This window comes from Phyllostomus discolor, chromosome 3 (genome assembly GCF_004126475.2).
Source record: "Phyllostomus discolor isolate MPI-MPIP mPhyDis1 chromosome 3, mPhyDis1.pri.v3, whole genome shotgun sequence".
In the NCBI taxonomy this organism is placed as follows: domain Eukaryota; kingdom Metazoa; phylum Chordata; class Mammalia; order Chiroptera; family Phyllostomidae; genus Phyllostomus; species Phyllostomus discolor.
This window is the reverse complement of record NC_040905.2, coordinates 114,812,701-114,834,683: the sequence shown is the minus strand read 5'-3', so window position 1 is coordinate 114,834,683 and position 21,983 is coordinate 114,812,701. Positions and strand designations below refer to the sequence as shown.

The window sequence follows — 21,983 nt, the reverse complement described above, 5'->3', positions numbered from 1 at the left end:
AGGAGGAGACAAGTCAGAGCCCACAGCTTGGCTTTTCTTGAGGTTGTTTCAAAATTAGATGTGAGATTTTTTTCCACAATATGAAAATTCTAACCAAAATCCTCTACTTTTCATGTACTTGGCAGCTTTACTGTAACTTATTTGGATTCACAGAAAAAAATACCATCAGTGGTAAATAAAACTTTTTGTTTTATTGGTCATTTTTGTTGTTGTTGTTGTTGTTTTTACAATTTTCTACCATTCTGTATGCAGTAAATTTACTTTACCTTCCCAAGCTAACACTTGGTCACTAAAACTCAGAGACCACTAATTAAGGTCCTCTGGTCCTTTCTGGAATGTCTCAAAGAAGGAACAATGACTGTGACAAACCAAGTCTCTGCCCAACGCGGCGGCTTCCCTGGCAAGGGAGGCGGCCTCGGGTGAGTAGAGAATGGTTCTTCCCTCCAAGAAACAGCTGGACGAAGACCTCAGGGCCCGAAGGAGAATGCGGATAAAGGCCCAGGTGCCCATGGTCCCGGGGCTCACCTATACTGGAACCTCCTGGGGTTCCGCCGTCTGTCCCTGCTGTTATGGTAGTGAGGACACGCATAGCCCTGGCGACAGAGGCGCGGAGGCTTCGGGCACTGCTCGGTCTTGTAGCTGCCCAGCACAAAGTTGGTGTCTGAAAAACAGGGATCCACATGGAAACAAATACATGCATGCTCATATAGCCAAAAGAAAAAATAACCTGTCCTAGCTGGGGTGGCTCAGTGGACTGAGCGCCAGCCTGCAAACCAAAGAGTCTCCGGTTCAATTCCTGGTCAGGGCACACGCCTGGGTTGTGGGCCAGGTCCCTGTAGAGGACGCGTGAGAGGCAACCACACACTAATGTTTCTCTTTTCTCTCCCTGTCTTTATCCCGCCCTTCCCCTGGGTCTAAAAATAAAATAAATAAAATCTTTAAAAACAAAAAGAAGAAATAATCCAAGTGTTCATCCACAGATGAATGTACAATGTGGTCCATCCGCAGAGGAAAACCACTGGGCCACACAAAGGAATGCAGCACTGACGCCTGCTGCGGACTGGATGAGCCGCAAAATCACTGCGCTCAGTGGGAGAGGCTAGAGATGAAGGACCACACATTGTGTGACTGCATTTATGTGGAACTCGGAGAACAGGCAAATCCGAAGACGGGAAGTAAACCAGTGGCTGCTGGGGAAGGGGAGCATGAGGAGTGATGGTGATGGGTGTGGGGCTTCTTTGGAGAAACTACAGAGAATTTTAGAAGTAGACAAAGGCAGTAATAGCACAAACTTTGACTACACTAAAACCACTGAAATACTCACTTTCCATGGTTCGTTTTAGCCCTGGAGTAAGCGAGGGACTGGGGGTGATGCGGCACGAGTTCAAGGCTGTGCCACGTGTCCCACTACGGGGGGCGCTGGGCGCACTGGGGCACTGGGGCTCTGAACTTCCCACTCACATGAAACCTAAAACTTCTCTAAAAATAAAATCTATTTTTAAATGATTAATTTCATGCATCTGAATTTTATTTCAAAGCAAAAACACACACATAAAAAGCCTCCGGGATCATTTAAAAACAGCAAACATTTAAAAATACATACATACATACAGTAAATGATGACAAGATTCCTAAAACTCCCACCCCATCCTGGGCTGGTTAATAACTGACACCTTATTATATATGCTGGGTTTCTTTCGCTTCCAGTCGACATTCAACATTACTTTATATTAGTGTATAGAACAGTAGTCAGACATTTATACAATGTACAAAGGACCCCCCTTTAAAGTCTAGAAACTACTTGATATCATACATTGTTATTACAATATTACTTTTTAAGACTTAATTTCTTTATTTTTAGAGAGAGGATAAAGTAGGGAGAAAGAGAGGTGACAGAAACATCAATGCATGGTTGCCTCTCTAGTGCCCCCCAGAGGCAACCTGGCCTGCAACCTAGGTGTGTATCCTGACTGGGAACCGCACCAGCAACCCTCTGGTTCACAGGCCGGCACTGAATCCACTGAGCCACACCAGCCAGAGCTATTACAATATTATTCACTACACTCCCTATGCTGTACTTTACATCCACATGACTATTATGTAACTACCAGTTTATACTTCTTAATACGTTGTTGTTTGTAACTACGTCTGCTCAGCGGACTAAACAAACATTGGTGGACCAGGACCTGGCAGGAAGGAGGGAGGGAGGGAGGGAGGGGGCAGTCCTGCCCCACAATGCAGCTGGGAGCAAGCAGTGCTGTGCACAGGGTGGACACATGACCACACCGTCCACCCACGCCAAGTCCAACTGCAAATAACTTCTTATTCGACAAGTGGTGCTAGCCACATAGAGAGGCATAAAGAGAATAAAAGGGATTTGGACAACAAAATAGCTGATTTTAAGAAAACAAAAACTTACAAGTACTGACCAAGTGCCTGCAACAAATATGAGGTTCTGTGTAAATGACACGGAACACACAGACATGAGATGCGTGACAACACCCGTGAGACACGGAGGCTCCCAGCTGCCCTTCAGCAGGTGAATGAACTAATACACCATGATCCACCCACACGAGGGAATGTTATTCAGTGATAATAAGAAATGAGCTATCAAGCTACAAAAAAGACACAGAGGAACCTTGAATTCATGTGACTAAGTGAAAGCAGCCAGTCTGAAAAGGCTACACTGTGGATGATTCCAGCTCTGTGACATTCCGGGAAAGGTACAACTACAGAGACAAAACAATGAGCAAAAGGTCTCTGGTCCCAAGGGCTGGCGGGGGCGGGTGCAGGCAGGAACAGACTGAGCACAGAGACGTTTTAGGGTATTGATACTACAATGGCAGACATGCATCATTATGCATCTGTGAAACCCAGAGAATGCACAGCACCAGGCGTTAACCATCAAGTAAACTGTGATTAATAATAATAATGTATTAATCTTGGCTCATCAACTTGCATTGATGTAGCAAATGCACATCAATGCAAGACGCTCAAAATGAGGGAACCTGCAAGGAGGGACACAGAAACTCTGCACCGTTTTTCTGTAAATCTAAAACTTCCCTAAAAAACACAGTCTACTGATGAACAACCTAGACACCACCTATGGATGAAAAGTGCAAATGCGGAAGCGGTCTGGAACAGCTCCTCTGAAAAAAAATGGTGGGTCTCAGCGCCACTGGTGGGAGCTAGAGCACTTGGAAAACAGGGCACCAGGACTAGAGACACTCCTGACCCCAAGGCGGGTGCAGGCACTGAGGGCTACAGGCCTTGCCTGCCCATCCCCTCCTCTCACTTCCTTCACGCTCAGCAAGCCCTGTGCTGGCACGGGGACCTTCGCCCACACCTGCAGTGTGAACCAAGGCACCCGCTTTACGGAGGTGGGTATCAGGCATCTTCCCGCCACGGAGGGAGGCCTACCAGACGGAAAACAAGAAAGGGAACATTTTCGAAGGCATTTTCTCAAGTGAAGCATGTATCCTTGGCGCTGGCAAGCAGGTAGCTACGGGCACACAGCTCTTTCTCTGTGGGGAGGCTCTGCCCAGTCAGTGACAGCAGACATGAGGACAGACACAACAGCACAAGCAGGTCCCCCTGAAACTTGGAACAGAGTCCCTGAGCCACCCTCCACACCCAGACAAGGCCAAAGGCCACGGTCGTCAGTGCTGCTCCAGCTGGGGGCCCAGTCCTGAGTCCCAAGTGCTGGCCAGGTAGGTGCCACACATGGTACCAGGGCCCGAGGAGGGGAGGTAGGAGGGAAATCGGGAAAGGCCGCTGCAGTCACCTTAATTTACCCCTGGAACCACAGCCCCAGCACAGACATTCTATGAGCAGAGGAAAGGCATTGTAAGAGAATTCATTGCTTGAACAACTACAGTTTTGTTTTGTTTTTAATTTTTAAAAAATTTATTTTCACCCTGGCTGGTGTAGCTCAGTGGAGTGAGTGCGGGCCTGTGAACCAAAAGGTTGCCTGTTCAATTCCCAGTCAGGGCGCATGCCTGGGTTGCGGGCAGGGTCCCCAGTGGGGGGCACGCAAGAGGCAACCACACATTGATGTTTCTCTCACTCTCTCTTCCTCCCTTCTTCTTTCTCTAAACACAAATAAGTAAAATCTTTTAAAAATTGGTTTTAAGGGAGAAAAAACCCAACTTGTTATTCCACTTACTTTTTTTTTAAGATTTTATTTATTTTTAGAGAGGGGAAGGGAGGGAGAAAGGGAGGGAGGGTAATATCAATGTGTGCTTGCCTCTCACACACCCCCTACTGGGGACCTGGCCTGCAACCCAGGCATGTGCTCTGACTGGGAATCTAAATAGCAACCTTTGAGTCACAGGCCAGCACTCAACCATGGAGCCACACTGGCTGGGGCTATTGGTCCACTTATTTATTCATTCATTGGTTGATTCTTGTATGTACCCTGACCAGGGATCGAACCCACAACCTTGCTGTATTGGGATAATGCTCTAACCAACTGAGCTATTCAGGCAGAGCCAAATAACTACAGTTTTAAAATGTTGTTTATGTGTGTGGAAATCAGTAAAGGAAATCTGAAGAGACACATCATTACTTACAGGGCTTTTCTTAAAACTTCAGTGCTCTTAGGCAAAATATGGAACAGGGAAATACATAGAGACAGAAGGTAGACTAGAGGAAGCCGGGGGCCAGGGGAGGGACTGCTTAACAGGAAACGGGTTTCTGTCCAGGGTGATGGAAACGTTCTGGCATCAGACAGTGGTGGTGGTTGTACAACTTAGAGAATGGACTAAATGCCACTGAATTGTTCACTTTTGGTTTAAAATGGCAAATTTATGTTATGTGTATTTACCACAATAAAATTTTAAGTAAACAACTCCACTGCCTCTTACTATCATCTGTTGAGGCTGCTGGGACAGGACCCTGCAGCCCCAAGGGACATGGCCGTGAATTCATGTTTTAGACAAACCCCCGGGGACCGAAGGTTGCTGATCTGAAGGCCACACGGAGGCCCACAGGGCAGGGGCAGGGAGCAACGTGAACACCGGCCGGCTCTGGGAGGGGATGTCTGGGAAGGAGCTGCGCCAGCTGTGTGACCTCTGCTCCATGAGGCCGTGGTATCAAGGTTCAGAGAAGCGGGGGGGGGCCAAATGCCTGGGCTCATACGTCACTCCATCCCCACCCCCTGGGACCAAGGGTAAAGTACTCGACTCAGTGAGCCTGTTTCCCCATCTGATCTACAGATGAGGGTAACGAGGCCCACTGTGGGGGTCATCACTTTACATAGAGCAATGAGGGCTACTCCTGCCCACCATCAGTGACGGCCACGGGGTTGGTTACCTTGCCACCGGGGGTCCTCGCCCAGGATCTTCTCAATCATAGCCTGGCTGGCCAAGACCCCAGGCTGCAGATCAGGGATGCCATCCCCACCGCCGAGCTGGCCGTTCTGCAAGGCTTCCTGGGCCTGCAGCTCCCTACGACCAAACAACACATCGATTACAGCTCCGGGGTATGTCCAAGGCCCTTCCAGAAGGTGAGAGAATCACTTGGGTCTGTCACTTTAAGGATCCCCCCTGCTCATCACTGTACAAGCTCACTGCCTGGAGGGTGCAGGACAGGCACTTGGGACCCCTCAGACACACCCCCATCCTGGGCCGACAGTCTTGACCCAAATCCCAGTGACTTCCAGCTGTGTTGTGTTTAGGAAGGATGTCGCTCATCTCTCTCAGCCATAGTGAGCTCCCAAGGCATACAAGTCAGAAGGAAGAAAACTTTATTTTATTAGAATAAAAGTCAAAGCCCAGAAAAAGCTGTTTAAGACCAGTGATGGCTGAAATGCTGGGGAGGTGAGCTGGTTTCGTGCCTGCCCAGTGCAGGACGCCCCACTCACCTGATGTCACACACAGGTGGCCGCAGGTCCAGGGGCCCGTGCGCAAAGGCGCAGTGCAGCCCGTTCTTCACACAGTGGCCCCGGGCATCGGTCTCGTGGATACACGTGCCTGTCTTGTAGTAGCGTAGGTGGTACTTGCGCTCTGTGTCTCCTGTTGTCCGGTGCAGGTACGGACACCTGGGAAGCAGAGGAGTGACACACGCCATCTTGGCCTTATCACCTGGGGACAACCCTCAGTGCCAGTCTGCTCCATTTCTGATTAGCACTTGGCCAGCAGCTGGTTCCATTCTCCTTCACCCAAACATTTGCCCTAACGGAAGGGCTGACACACCTGGACAGAGCTCTTGTCCCTGATTTGGGACCCTCCCTCAAGGCACTCAGACCCTCACAAATCCATTGATTACACCTGGCAGAAAAACACCACACTGAATTTCCCTGAAAAATCATCCTTTGTAATTTTTATTTATTTTTTAAAGATTTTATTTATTTTTAGACAGAGGAAAAAGGAGGAAGAAAGAGAGGGAGAGAAGCATCAATCAATGTGTGGTTGCCTCTTGGGTGCCCCCTACTGGGGACCTGACCCACAACCCAGGCATGTGCTCTGACTGGGAATCTAACCAGTGACCCTTTGGTTTGCAGCCTGCGCTCAATCCACTGATCTATACCAGCCAGGGCAATCCTTTATAACTTTTTAAATAAAGTTCACCTCCAGGATGCAGCCATGTCGTTCACGTTTCCTGACGAGCATCATCAGATAAAGGGTTGATGGCCTCTCCCACCCCCACCCAAGTACTTTCAGGGACCCCTCCAAGGAGGGAGGGAGGAGCCATGGGAGAAACACGGGAGCCTGGCCATGGCTGAAGGGGGACACTGGTGGGAGACAGGCCAGGAGAGAAGCAGGTGGGGAGGAAGGACTGAAGGGGCAGTGTCACATAGGCCATGTAAAGCTCAGAGCCACTAGCTCCCTGGGAGAGTCACATGCAGTTCCCCAAGCAGTGACAGCAGTTAATGTTGCAGGGAGGCAGCAGTTGCAGAGGAGGTTCAGAAGGTTTTCATACATGTGCAACATGGGGACCGAGCCTACATGGAAGTCCCCCAGACAAGAGACACAGCAAGAGGGGGAGGGATGCACCAAGGACCAAATGCAGCACTATCCCCCTGAGCGACCTGAGAAACAGGGCAGGGACCAGTTGCTACAAGTCCCCAAATCAGAGGACAAGGCCCCTCACCTCCAGTGACGGCCAGGAGCACCACATGAGGCTGGGGAAAGGTCCGCTCCCACCCTGCTGCCCAGCAGGCTGTGGACCTGGACCGGGATGCTGAGAGCTCCTGTAGGTATGGCTCCCCGTGCAGAGTATAGATGGGTGGCCATCTGCCACACAACAGGACCCAGAGGTAAAATCAAAAACAATTTGGTGATCATCCAATCTAAGCCCCTATCTTATAAGACGAGGAAACAAAGGCTCCAAGTTCAGACGGCTCGGCCCCGATCTAATGGAGCACCTGAAGGAGGCGGGGAGCAAGGGGAGAGAAGATACAAGGGGCCAGGTAAGTCCCCAGGTTGCTGGGGCCAACCAAGCAAAAGTCTGATTAGAAGCCCACTGCGAGCCCTGAGAAGCACCCTAAAAAACTGGATGAAGGCTCTTCAGAGATATTTGTGCACCATCAGCTGATGAACAGATAAGCAAAATGTGGTCCATCCAGACACTGGAATATTTTGAGCCATGAAAGAAATGAAGCCCCAACATGTTACAACGTGGAAGAAACCTTGAAAACATCCTGATAAGTGAGAGATGTCAAACACAAAGAACAAATATTACATATTCTACTTCCATGGGGTCCCTAACACAGTCAAATTCACAGGGACAGGAAGCAGAGGTTAACAGGGACTGGGGGAGGGGGCCATGGGGGGTGACTCCTTGACCGGGACGGAGTTTCTGTTCGTGGGGACAAAGAGAGTTTAGAAATCAATAGTGATGATGGTCGTACGACATTGTAAATGTAACAATGCTGCCAAACTGTGCACTTAAAAAGGCTAAAATGGCAAATTTGTATACATATTTTATCACAATTTTAGACAAGACCAGTGGTGAGAGACAGAAGATCTTCTATATATTTGCACTGAAACATAACACACCCATGGGAAAGTGCCCGGGTCAGGCTGGGCGGCTCAAATATTAGGGCATTTACTATATTAAGCACTGATGTACCCTTGTCTAAAACCCCTAATACAAAGTCACACTTTATATATTTATGTGTGCATTATTATTTCAAGTCGCCACTCCAAGGCCTTCCCTGTGACTTCACCCAGCATTGACATGTGCCTCAGTTTCTGGCCCCCAGGGAACTGAAGCAGTCATGGGGAACCCTCTGGCACGCCAGGGAACCTGACCTAGAACACGAGACCCTTCCCCTCCTTTTCACGTACATACAGACTAATATCACTGATTAACGGAGCACTTGAAGGAATAGAGAGACCAAGAATTCACAGAAGGGAACAGAGGAATAAACAAAGCGTTTACAAGACAGGAAGTGCAGATGGGTCGCGACCACTGAGAGGCACTGGTCTCGCCTGTGGTGAGAGAGGCACCCAGAGAGAGGCCCCAGCTCAGGGCGGTGAGGGGCAGGCACTGTCGCCAACAGGAAGGCGGAGTGCAGCAACCTCGATGGAGGGGAGTCTGGTGGGAGATAACCAGGCAGCAGGGGGCGGCCCCAGAGACAGCCTGCAGGAAAAGAAACCAAGAAACCGATGCCCACACAGCATGGGCCTGCCGGGCTGTCTCTCGTCGTCAAAGGCTGGAGACAACGGCAGTTCTGGAAGAAACAAGACGGGGTGCCCAACGGCTCTCAGAACGGGGCTTGTGTGGGCAACGAGGGAGGGGGCGCCAGGAGTAAGACCAGGGAAAGACATTAAGAAGAGGGCGTTGATATCAAGAGATGGGGAACAAGAAAACATATATATCTGCTTATATAAAAAATGACAGCAGGAGCCACTGTTTAATGGGGACAGAGTTTCACTCTGAGGATGGAATGCTCTGGAGACTGAGGTGATGATGGCCGCACTGCAGTGTCCGTGGATTTCATACCACTGAATTGTACACTTAAAAAAGCTAAGATGGTAAATGTCATATGATATATGTTTTACCTTAAAAAATAAAGTAAAGCAGTTTACACTAATAGGAAAGCCACCATTTTACAAAAACAGTCCCAATCATCAGAGCTGTTTATGTATCTACTGCAAGTCAAGCATGAGAACGCCACGGCCTGGGGGGTGGGGCCCGGCACACCAGAGCTGGAGCAGCCGCGAAGGTTCCTCCAGAGAGACCACTCCGCAGCACTGCAGCAGGAACGGCAGAGGGCTCCCAAATTCCCAAACGTTAAATCTAAACTTTCGTTTGTTCCCAGTGGCCCCTCAGGGTGACTCTGAGCATCATTTAGTTTCCTCTCCAGTTTCATCGCCATGGCAACTAGAGCCAGGCCACAGCCTCTAGTCCCCCAGCACTGAGCACCAAACAGGCACTACTATTTCACTTGGAACAGGTCCCCTCCTCCACAAGTTAAAACTTCAACTGAACTTAAAATACTGGAGAATGTGTCATGAGAATGGCTTCACCTTAAGAACATCTAAGAGGCAAACAGAAAACCTCAGGGAAAACCCAGTGCCAGGGGCAAGTGGCCTTCTGGGGCAGGAAAAGGGCTAAAGAGGCCCCTAGGGCCAGCCTGACTCGGAGGAGACCCCTCCTCGCAGACCCCTCCTCGCAGCAGGAGTGCACTCATCCGCCCCCGGCCTCGGTGCTGCCAACCAGCAGCGCCACGCCAGCCCTGTAAGCACTTGCCAAATTTAGGGTGACATTCATGGTTCTCAACCTTGTCCACAATCAGTGACCTAAACAGTGTAATTACGACAGGGCTCCACAACGGCACAGTGCAAGGGTACACGCCAGACAGCACACTCAGCTCCGCCACGATGAGGTGGGACCACTGAGGCAGAATGGGAGGAACATGCCAGGGGCTCACCACTGCCCGGTCCCTACATCTCCAGGAGAGCCTGAAATGGTTCCTTTCCCTTCAGTAACTCTCAACTGGAACTAAAGTGGACCCACCAAACTCAGACCACTAGACACCAAGATCAGTCTACGTATGAGACCAAGGTGGCCACCAAACACAAGTCCACTGCACATTAACATCAGTCCACAAACCAGGCCAGGGCTGGGCCTCGGCTCCCACACTGCAAAACACATCAGCATCACCTGGAGGGCGAGTTCCGAGGTGATGCTGATGCTGCTGGTCTAGGGGCCAGTCCAGGAGACCCACGGGGCTGAGAAGGACACTCAAGACAATCCCCTCCCAGTCCCCAGAGCTCAGGCACAGGTGGGGGAGAACACAGCACAGAAATGACTGAGGTGCAAAATGGAACAGAATCGAGCAACTTGACAGGGATTCAGCAGATGAGCAACAGCAGGAGGACAACTGGAGGGGCAGGGTAAGGGGTCCAGGGGTCCAGGGGTCCAGGGGTCAGGGGCGAGGAGTGGCGAAAAGGTGGAGCCTGTGGCAAGAAGCTATGGAGTCATCTCGTTGTCCTTCCCCTCAGACACTGGGAGTGGGACTTTACCAGGAGACCCCCCCCATGTTGATCATGTCCATCTGCTCGGGGCTGTGCCCTGCAGCCTCTCGCTTCTGAGTGCTGCCCCAGACACCAGAGCCAGGATGGTGACCCCTCACTAGTCCCTACGGTGGAGCAGGAGCCCCAGCAGGAAGTACACCTCCTCCCTCTGCACCCACCGAGCTATCACCCTCTCCAGGGGACAGAAACCATCCCTCCACAAGCCTTCAAGGAGCACCTGATCTCTCCACGACACGTGTTTCTTCTGGTCACCATCTCCGTCCCGGCCCTTTACCCAAAGGAGGAACTGAAGTGCTGCAATCACTCAGTGCTTTTAACGTTTTCCTACAGGTTTCTTACAGATCCAACTCAGTCACCTGATTGTAATCCTCTTAAACTGGCTAATTTGTAACAAAAAAGTGTATATTTTCTTCTAGTCTGTAAGCAGCCCCCTGACTTTTATGCTCTAATGTTCTACACCTGCCCTTGGTTTTCTACCTTACCCCAAAAGCGAAAGCAGAGCACACTCATAAAATGTTTAAACAATGCTTTGGCTGGTGTTGCTCAGTGGATTGAGTGTGGACGGCGAATCAAAGGGTAGCAGGTTCAATTCCCAGTCAGGGCACATACCTGGGTTGCCAGCCAGATCCCCAGTGGGGGCTGTGTGGGAGGCAACCACACACTGATGTTTCTCTCCCTCTCTTTCTCCCTCCCTTCTGCTCTCTCTAAAAATAAATAAAACCTTAAAAAATGTTTAAACAAGTTTATAACCACCTTGAAGTTGAACAGACTTCTACCTAAGCCTCAGGTCCTAAAACACTTGACTTAAAAATTAAACATTGTCTCAATCATATAAAAGAAGAGAATTTTATCCTTTGTGACAGTATGGATGGACCTGAAGAACATTATGCTAAGTGAAATAAGCCAGTAGAGAAAGACAAATAACATATGATTTCAGTCATATGTGGAATCTAATGAACTGAACTAACAAGTAAAATAAATACTCTGGCTTCTCTTCAGATCGTATAAATCTTTTGCCTTTTATGAATGAGCAAAATAGAGACAGATTCATAGAGAACAGATGACAGCTATTGGTGGGGAGGTTACGGGATAGAAGGATTGAGCAAAAAGGAAAAAAGACTCACAGACATGGACACCAGGGTGGTGACTGCAGCAGGGATGGGGTATAAGGGGCCTAAATGGAAATGGAAAAAATACCATAAAAAAGTAAACATTGCAAAAGCAGCTTTTGACAGAAAGGTCAGACTAAACACAAGTATGACAGAGTAGGCACACCAAACCTTACACACAAAGAAAGGTCCTCTAAACCAACCAGCTCCCCCACCAGTGCACCCTGATTCACAAGAGAAGGTCCATGGAATCACACATCACTGGGCCACCTGAGAGGCCTATGCCCCCAAGAGCAGTGAGGTGGGAGGGGCCCGTGGGGAGCCCTGCAACAGATAATGCAGATCTCTGGGGGCAACCTGGAAAGCTACACCACTTGATGAGCAGTCTCATTTCTTTCTTTCTTTTTTTAAATCATCGCCGGAGGGTATGTTTACTGATTTTTTTTTTAAAGAGAGAGGAAGGGGTCGGGGAGAGAAAGAAATATGCAAGTGAGAGAAAAACACTCATCAGTTGCCTCACTAGGCATCTCTGCCTGGGACTGAGCCTGCATCCTGGGTTTATGATCTGATGGAGGAGTGGGGGCATTTGAACCCACAACCTTTTGGTGTATGGGTAGATGCTCCAACAACTGAGCCACCTGGCCAGGGCTGGGACCATTTTTTTTCTTTTTCTTTTTTAAGATTTTATTTATTCATGTTTAGAGAAGGGGGAAGAGAGGGAGAGAGAGAGGGAGAAAAACATCCATGTGAGAAAGAAACATGGATCGGTTGCCTATGAGCCCAGATTTGGGGTGGGGGCGGCCAGAACCCACAATCCAGATATGTGCCCTGACTGGGAATCAAAATAGCAACATTTCTTTTTTTTCTAATATTTTATTTATTTATTTTTAGAGAGGGAAGGGAAGGAGAAAGAGAGAGAGAAACATCAATGTGCAGTTGCTGGGGGCCGTGGCCTGCAACCCAGGCATGTGCCCTGACTGGGAATCGAACCTGCAACACTTTGGTTCACAGCCAGCGCTCAATCCACTGAGCTACGCCAGCCAGGGGTGAAACAGCGACATTTCTATTGGTGGAAAGATGCCCAGCCAACTGAGCCACACCAGCCAAGGCCCATTTCTTATTAAGACTAGAAAACTTGCCCTGGCCGGTATGGCTCAGTTGGTTGGAACATTGAGCCATAACTAGTTTTGGGTTTGATTCTGGGTCAGTGCACACATCGATGTTTCTCTTTCCCTTTCTCTCTCTCTAAAAGCAACAAAAAATGTTCTCGGGTAAGATTTTTTTTAGAAAATTTGTAACTGTTGGAGTCAGGGACAGCCTGTCTAGGACAAGAGCAGGGTTAACAGAGGAAAGAGAACATTTACTAAGTACACATATAGTTGAGGGCTGCCTGAACTGTTTTCCAATAAAAAACATGTCTCTGGATGGGACTCGCAGACGCTGGGAGGGTTTTTCTCTTTTAATGTCAGAACTGAAGTCTGTATATGCCTGACCAGCACTGACAGCTGCGCTAGCAGAAGGTCCCCACCACACCTGGGTTCCAGGTGCAAAGACCAGGACCAGCCCAGACGACTCAGTCCGACCAGAGGGGGGCCTAGGGCTGTCCACACCCAATGCCGCTCTCAAGCAGCTTTCAGGATGTTGATTGACCCCAAGAAACCTCCACAAAGAAGTTGCTTTCCTGGAAGCCCAGCCTAAGAAATACCTGAGATGGATCCGCCCAGGTGGGAACACTGCCCCTGTGGAGCTGACCCCGACCTTAGGCTCAGAAGCAGTTTTCTGCACCGCCAACTCCTTCTCGGTAGATTAGGGAGGACCCGGTGGTCCGGCACCTCTGTGAGACCAGTTCCCACGGAGGAGGGGCGAGGGGGGGCGCATGTGACATGGACAGCTAATTACAGCCCCCGCCGAGGAGGGGCCGTGCCCACCAGAACAAAGGGCAATGGGAATGGGAGGACCGCAGGACTCCCACGAAGAGGGGACGCTCCCAGCCAAAGGGGTAGCGGTCTACAGAAGAAGACGGGTGGCAGCGAGGGCGTGGCATCGGGATAGGAGTCCACAGACGGAGGAGTAAGGAGGGTAAGAGGGTGACTGCCTGCCAAGGGAAAGGGGTGACACTGGGTTGAGGGGATGACAGCGGGAATGCTCATGGAGGGGAGTGTGGGAGAGTGGAGGAGACTGACCACCTGCCAATGAAGGAAGGTGACAGCAGGGGAAGAGGTCATCAGAGAAGGGATGAGAGCGAGAGGGAGGGTTAACAGAGGAAAGAGAACATTTACTAAGTACACATATAGCTGAGGGCTGCCTGAACTGTTCTTACCAAAGAAAAGGGGCAACAGCAGGGGGTGCCCATGGAGAGGGGAAGATGACAGCAAGGGGCTCCCGGGGGTGACAGTGGGAGTGGAGGGGGTGACATCAAGAGAGGGCACCACTGGGAGGGAGGTGGGGTGATGGCGAGATTGGGCAAGTGACAGTGGGGCTATGACAGCAGGGGAGGGGCCACTGGAGGAGGGTGATGGAAGGTGCGTCAACCCTCCTGCAAGCCCCATCCCCCCCTGCCCCCTGCAGGCCTCAGCTCCATGGTGTCCCCAGCCAGTGCCAAGAACAACATTCAAGGCTTCTGTCACCTGTCTGAAGGGTTGGCTGAAGGGTCTTTGTTCTTTGATACATATTCATGCTTTAAAATAATAGGTTGGTAATACAAATGCTCAAAATAGAAAATGAACTGAAATAAAAGGAAGATACTGTCCTTGCTCTGAAAGGTAGTATCTATTTATGAATTTCATAGCAACCCTTTGTGAACCAGAATATGTTCGACAGGACAAACTTTAGGGCATTCTTTGGTGGGTGATAAGAAAGTCTCTCTACCAGGGAGTGAGCAGATACTAAGGAGGGATCCCCTGGGGAGACAACTGGCTGTCAAATCCATACTAAAGGTCTGAAGCAAGGCATCACATTTGCTCACTAGAAGTTACAAACAAAATCTTCAATAAAACACATGTGAGCCCTGGCTGGTGTGTCTCAATGGATTGAGCGCCACCCTGTGAACCTAAAGGTCACCAGTTTGATTCCCCGTAAGAGCACATGCCCGGATTGTGCACTGGGTCCCTGGTGTGGGGCACGTGGGAGGCAACCACATATTGGTATTTCTGTCCCTCTTTTTCTCCCTCCTTTCCCCTCTGTCAACATAAATAAATAAAATCTTTTTTAAAAAAAAGACATATATGTCTTTCTTGCTGTGAACAGATACACAGGATACATCCAAAACAGAAAATGTCAGGCAAGCATCTTGGTCCCACTCATCCAGTTTCTCAATGATAACCTGAATTCCATTCAGACTACACTAATATTTTTTATTTTAAAATAATATTTAATACTTTTATAATAAACTACATATCACTTAGTTACTGTTTGAACCCAGCTTAAAATGACCAGCTGCAGACAGGTGTTCACTGCAGCACTCTTCATCCCAGAAGAACTGGCCCCAACCCCACGCCCAGCAGTGAGGCCGATAGACACCACAACACCCAGACTCTGGGACCCAAGACAGCTGTTAAAGCGTGCTTCTTTTCCCGCACCAACAGCAACACCAGTGAATACTGCCGCCTAATCCCCCATACTGGACTCTGGATGGGGTCAGACACACCAGATGAATGGACCCCTGCACCAACATCAAGCAACAGAGCAACTCAGGATACAAGGTCCAGAAAGGTGATTGACACAACCCAGGGAAATGGGACCTGATACCAGGCTTCAGCTGGACAAAAACTTCTCTCTGCTGAAGACCCATTTGCAGAAAACTCTGGTTCAAGCAGCATTTAAAAAGGCACTTTTCAAACCTTGCAGAAGTAAAACAATCCTAACCTTGGTGGAGCTGGCTACATTATTTCAGCAGGCTTCAAGCCCCTTAACAACACTATGTAACTAGTTTGTGTTAACTAAACACCTTTCAGTAGAGTATAAAGTTTATAGAATCACCACAGATTAAAAATGGACTCCCTGGCCTAGGCATTGTGGAAATGAAGAAAAACAGATTCATACCAGTCCCTGTGTGTCACAGGATAAAAAACAGTCTTCAAAAGAGAGCACACCTGAAGACTCATCTCCCCCGGAGGGTCAGGGGATGGAGCTTGAGGACCTCCCCCAAACCAGATCTCCTTCCGGACAGAAGGGTTCCAAGCTGCTTTCTTAGAGGGTCCTAGGCACAGTGACGCTGCCCTACCTCCTGGCAGGAATGTCTCCCCACTCCCATCAAATAATCCATAGGAAAAACAGCAAAACCTCCGAGTAACTTCCAGTCTCTGTCCATGAATATACAAGTTGACTGTACTTTTTTCTGTTTTCCCATTCTACATACAGGCCGGGGCAAAAGGAAGTTTACAGTTGTTTGTATGACAAATGACACAATAATTAATAATTAATAAATACAAGAATAAACTCTGTTTTCTCATATTCAAAACGGTAAACCTACTTTAGCTCCACCCTATATTTCAAAATAAAGGCATCTGTTTATAACACCATCAGGAAACTTGTAAAAAAAAAAACCAATCCCAACAAAATCTTGATTTTCTAAACTTTGAAAATGCTGCATAACTGACAGCCTAATACAATTTTTTAAAGATTATTTATTTATTTTTAGAGAGAGGGAAAGGGAGGGAAAAAGGTAGAGAAACCTCAATGTGTGGTTGCCTCTCGCGCACCCTGACCTGGGGACCTGGCCTGCAACCCAGGCATGTGCCCTGACTGAGAATCTAAATGGTGATGCTTTCGTTTGCAGGCCAGTGCTTAATCCAATGAGCCACACCAGCCAGGGTGTAAAATTGTTTTTTCAATTAAACATGTAAACAGCAAAAACAGTAACATTACAGATATAGTTGCACAGTGAGTACACATTTTAAAAAACTCTCTTGCTACAGAAACAATGGACAACTCTTGTACAAAAATTATCCCAAGCTGTACCTCATTTGGGCTGCTTTTTTTTTTTTAAAGATTTTATTTATTTTTAGAGAGAGCAGAAGGGAAAGAGAAAGAGAGGGAGAGAAACATCAATGTGTGGTTGCCTCTTGCACGCCTCCCACTGGGGACCCAGGCTGCATCCCAGGCATGTGCCCTGACTGGGAACTGAAGCAGCAACCCTTTGGTTCGCAGGTCAGCACTCAATCAATCCACTGAGCCACACCAGCCAGGGCTGGGCTGGTTCTAATGGAAGAAATTTGGAGAACTGTGTGGCAATGACAGTAGGAATTGAAACAAATTCGGTTTTAACCACGCAAGGTTTATTCCCGAGGCACACAGTCCTTCCCACACTGGCCTAAAGACAGGGAAATGCCCTGCCCGCCCCCCACACCAGTCTTGATCCCAGGAAAAACTTCAAAGTTAAGGCAGGATCCCCTGCACAGGTGTGCCAGGTGCTTAAAAGAACCAGGGGGTCTGCCCACCCTGGCAAGGCCAGGTCCAGGGGCAGAGGAACAGGAGCTGTCCCCCTGGAGGCCGACATCCCCTCCCAACACACACACACACACTCACTCGTCGCCGTCGGGGCACACGCCACTCGCCTCGTCGTACTTGGAGCAGTACACGTCTGGGCTGTAGTTGAAGGTGCCGTCGCGCCTGCGGAGCGGTCTGCGCCGACGCTGATTTAGGAAATGCCAATGGAAACAGGTAAATGGCCTGTGCTGGGTGCACTTGTGCTGCACAAACAGGGAGCACTGCTCTGTCCTAAACTCCTTTAGATACCTAAAAAGACAAACAGCGTTGCAGGTCGCTTCCGCCGGCGAGCAGCCTGGAAACTCGTGGGCGGGATGAACTGACCCCACAGGCCCAGAGGAACGCGACCTCAACGCGACCCCCATTCCGGGTCCAGGTGGTTCCGGACGCCGCCAACACCCCCATCCTGAGCCGGACCTCAGTCCTGATCCCCCAGACAATGTGCACAGCCCCCCCACACCGACCACAGACGCGACACTGCGACCCCGGGCGCGCCCCGGCCCCCAAGCCCAAGTGTCATCCCCAACCCCAGGCGCGACCCCCCCCCCCGCCCCCCGCGCTCGGGGTCCGAACGGCCGCAGCCCGCGCCGCGCCCAGGAGCGTTCCTCGGACCCCAGGCACAGTTCGCCGACCCCAGGCGCGACCCCCCAGAACCCCGACGCGGACCCCCAAGGCGCCGCCTCCCCCATCCCCGACCCCAGGCGCGCCCGCCACTCCGACTCCAGAGGACCCCAGACGGCCGCCTCCCCGCCTCTGAGCCCAGGAGCGTTTCCCAGATCTCAGGTGCGACCCCCCCAACCCCCATCCCGACCACAGACGCGACTCCCAACTTAAGGCGCGACACCGAGACCCCAAGTGCGCCGGATCCCAAAGCTTAGATACCGCCCCCGACCCCGGGCGGAGGCGGCAGTAGTCCCGACGGCCGCCCTCCGCGGGGCCCGGGCGCGGCTCCCCGACCCCTGGACACAGGCGCGTGGACCCCGCGCCCCCGGCGCGTCCCCCAGCTCCCAAGCCGAGGCGCCACCCCAGACCGTGGGCGCCGACACCCGACCTCGGGCAGCTGCAGCCGGAGCCGGACGCAGGGCCACCGGCCCAGAGCCCGGGCGCCGCGCCGGCGGAGGCCGGGGATGGCGCGCGGGGCGTGGGACGGGGGCGGCACCGGGCCCCAGGCCGCACCCAGCGGCGGCACCCAGGCCCAGGGGCACGGGGGCGCGGATCAGGGGCGCACGGGGCCGCCCCGGCCCGCTCCCGCGGCGGCCGGGACACTGACCTGTAGTGGGTCGGCTTCTCCGTCTGCGGGGGGGACCCGCTCAGCGCCGCCGCGGCCGCTTTCGAAACAGACGGCATTTTCAGTCAAAACAATGCAGCGCGCATGCGCCGCGCAGGCCTGCCCCCGCCCCTCCACATCTCCCCCGCGGCGGGAGCCCACCTTCCCGGCCCCGCGGGCCACGCCCACCCGTCCCGCCCGACCGGGGCCCCGGCGTGCGCCGCGGGGCAGAAGCGCGCCCCGGCCGGCGCCCAGCGGCCAGCTAACTTCCCGCGGCGATCCTTGCGGACCCCAGACCCAGCCCAGGCAGGGACACACCCCGTGCGCTCGGCTGAGGCCACTCCCGCGGCCCTCGTGCAGAGCGTCGCCCCCTCCCGCGCGGGCGCCGGGTTGTCCGAGTGCACACCCACCCTGCACTCTCACAGCCCCTCTTCCGCCTACAGCTGCCGAAACACTCTGCTTGCCCTGCGTCACCTGGAGCTGGGCTCCAGGAGGAGATGGAGCCAACAGGTCCCGGGATTTGAAACAGCCTGCACAGGCTACTCAGTCACACGTCATTCATTCACTGACTCTGACCCGGGGCTACGTGCGGAGGCCGAAAAGAATGGGTCCAATTGCTTCCGGCTGGTTGTGGGAGAGATGGGGCGACATAGGGCGTCATTGCTCCTAGGCACGGAGTTTCTTTTAGGGAGTATGAACATGTTCTAAAATTACACTATGGTGATGGGTGCCGCCTGTGAATATACTAAATATCTTTTCATTGTATATTTCAAATGAGTGAATGACTTTGCTAACTATACATCAATAAAGCCGATTCTCTTTTATTTTTTAAATTACATTATGCTATTAGAGTTGTCTTGATTTTCCCCTTTGCCCCTCTTGACCCAGCACCCCCCACTCCCTCAGGCAACCCCCCCCCATTTTCATGTCCATGGGCCATGCATAGGTTCTTTGGCTACTCTATTTCCTACAGGTACTTTACATAGGTACTTTCCTATAGGTACTTTACATCCTACCTCTTTGCCCATTCTCCCCTCCCCCCTCCCATATGGCAAACCACACCAGCCAGGGCCTCTTGCTGCTTTTAAGATTCTCTTTATCTTTAACCTTTGTTATTTTGATTATGATGTATCTTGGAGTGGGCCTCTTTGCCTCCACCTTGTCTGGGAATCTTGTGCTTCCTGGACTTGCAAAACTATTTCCTTCACCAAATTGGGGACGTTTTCTTTATCTTTTTTTTTTTTCAGATAGATTTCCAATTTCTTGCTCTTTTCTTTTCCTTCTGACACCCCTATGATGCAAATATTAGACCTATTAAAGTTGTTCCAGAGGATGTTTATACTGTCCTAATTGTTTTGGACTATTTTTTTTCTTACTGTTGATTTTTTGTTGTTGTTGTTCCTCATGTTCCAAATCATTGGTTTCTCAGCTTCATCCACTCTTATTTTCCTGTAAATTGTTCAATTAGTGTATCCTTTGTTTCTGGCTGGGTCTTTTTTATGCTGTTAAGGTCCTCATTAAGCTCCTTGAGCATCCTTATAAACAGTGTTTTGAACTCTGCATCTAATAGATCACTTATCTCCATTTTAACTCTGTCTGCAGTTTTGATCTGTTCTTTCATTTGGGCTGTTTCTTTGTTTTCTCATTTTGGCAGTCTCCCTGTGTTTGTGTCTATGGATTAGGTAGAGCTGCTTTGACTCCTCGTCTTGGTAGTGTGGCCTAATGTAGTAGGTGTCCTGTAGGGCAGGGTCTAGTAGCACAACCTCCACCATCACCTAAGCTAGGTACTGAGTACACCCTCCTCTTGTAGTTGAGTCTTGGTTGCTATTGGCAGATCAATGGGATTCACCCAGGCCAGTTAGCTTCAAGGACTGCCTGTGACTACAGACCACCTACCTTCACCGCCCACGGAGGATCAGCTGTGCAGGGGCAGGGTGGTGGTGCTCCAATGTGGTCTGTAGCTGTCCACTGCGTGCTCTGGCCCTGGGGTTCCCCAGGCAGTGCAGGTCAAGGTCAACCCCCACCTGTGTTTTGTGCAGTGCACCTTGCCTGAGCTGTAAAGCAACCAGAGATGGCTGCTTCTTGTGCTGGGCTTGGAGGTTCCCAGGCAAAGCCAAACTGAATCTAATCTGACTGCCATTGGGACTCACTGAAGCCAGCTGTTGCTTGTTTGATAGGAATTAGGAGCTGAGACCATCTATTCTTATGGAAAAGCAGGTTAGGTGGGCCCATCAAGTTGGGTGGGATAGAACCTCTGTGGATCTCCAAGGTGGATCAGCATTAGTGAGGTTGACGGAGTCTCAGAAGTGGCACCAGCCTACCTGCTCTGGGGGAAAGGCTCAGTAAAGGGACAATGGCCTCTGCTTGCCGAGATGCCAGACACTTCAGTTCTCTCCCTGCATGTCACTGGTGCCCTTCAAGCTGCTACCCTGGTGCTCAGGCTGAAGGAGTGAGTCTGAGTAGGTGAGTCCATGTGTGGGTTCTTTTTAAACAGATTGTGTGTGTGTTTTAAAGATTTTTATTCTTAGAGGGAAGGAAAGAGTGAGAGAAACATCAATGTGCGGTTGCCTCTCACACACTCCCTACTGGAGGACCTGGCCCACAACCCAGGCATGTGCCCTGACTGAGAATCAAACTGGCGATCCCTTGGTTCACAGGCCAGAACTCAATCCACTGAGCCACAGCAGGCAGGGCACGTGTGGGTTAAGAGAAACTACTTGGGACTCCAGTAGCCTCCTCCACCAACTCAATTCTTGCTGTTTTTTGCAGCCGGAAGTTGTAGAGACTTATCTTCCTGGTATTGGAACCCTGGGCTGGGGCCCTGGGTGTGGGTCTGGGACTCCTCCCTCCAGATATCCCTCCCAAATTCTTATTCACGTGGGTGTGGGGCCAGCCTGTTTTGTGCCCACACCCCTCCTACCCAACTAGATGGATGTGGTTTCTCTAATTCCGTAGTTGTCAGACTTCCCTTCAATTTCTGATGGTTCTGAGAGATAGTTGTCCTATATTTTAGTTGTAATTTTGATGTGTTTGTGCATAGAGGCAAGCCATGTCTGCGTACATTGACATCTTGACTGGAAGCCAATAAAGCTGATTTTTAAAGAAGAATCCAAGAGGCTGAGTGTCACCAACAGGGTGGGAACTTGAAAACAGCAGCAGCTGCCCCAGCTCAGCCAGCCATGGAGTAAGAACCAGGGTGTGCATTTCAGGACACAGCCCAGACCCAGAGTACATTATTCTGTAAACATGTGGCAGAAGAGACATTTTGTATATGTTCAACTCTGCTAGTAATAAAAAAATTCAAATGAAAAAAGGGTTAAGCACTGGAGCAGGCAGACATTTTTTGTTCTGAACAGCAACCTGCAGTGTTGGTGGCTTGCAACGAGACAGATGGAGGCACAGCTGGGAGGGCGAACAGATGCTGACCTTCACAGAAAAAAATGTTCCATGTCTAGGAATGAATCAGACTCATGTACAAAGATAATAACCAGTCATTTAGCAAAACCTTGAGAGTACCTAACAGCCCAGTAATTGTGACATGGTTAAGTTCTGAGTGCTTTGCCATGATTTAATGGCAATGCTACCTGAGAATTGTTAGTGACATGAAAAATACTATTTAAATGAAAAACAAAG

General features: G+C 50.5%; 1 protein-coding gene across 7 annotated transcripts in view; it reads right to left on the bottom strand.

Moving 5' to 3' along the window:
- Nucleotides 1–18,498, bottom strand: part of UNKL (unk like zinc finger) — a 48,622-nt gene extending 30,124 nt beyond the window's left edge. For 3 of the 7 annotated variants that reach the window (XM_028508931.2, XM_036021089.1, XM_036021091.1), the window contains exons 1-5: nt 18,354–18,492; nt 17,123–17,332; nt 5,864–6,040; nt 5,314–5,447; nt 526–661 (exon numbers count right to left, since the gene is read on the bottom strand). In XM_028508931.2, the coding sequence (XP_028364732.1) occupies nt 526–661; nt 5,314–5,447; nt 5,864–6,040; nt 17,123–17,332; nt 18,354–18,430 (734 nt within the window). In that variant the 5' untranslated portion in view covers nt 18,431–18,492. Of the gene's footprint in view, nt 1–525; nt 662–5,313; nt 5,448–5,863; nt 6,041–17,122; nt 17,333–18,353 lie in introns of all 7 variants that reach the window. The other 4 variants (XM_036021087.1, XM_028508940.1, XM_036021088.1 and 1 more) reach the window with 4 other exon arrangements.
- Nucleotides 18,499–21,983: the final 3,485 nt, after the last annotated feature.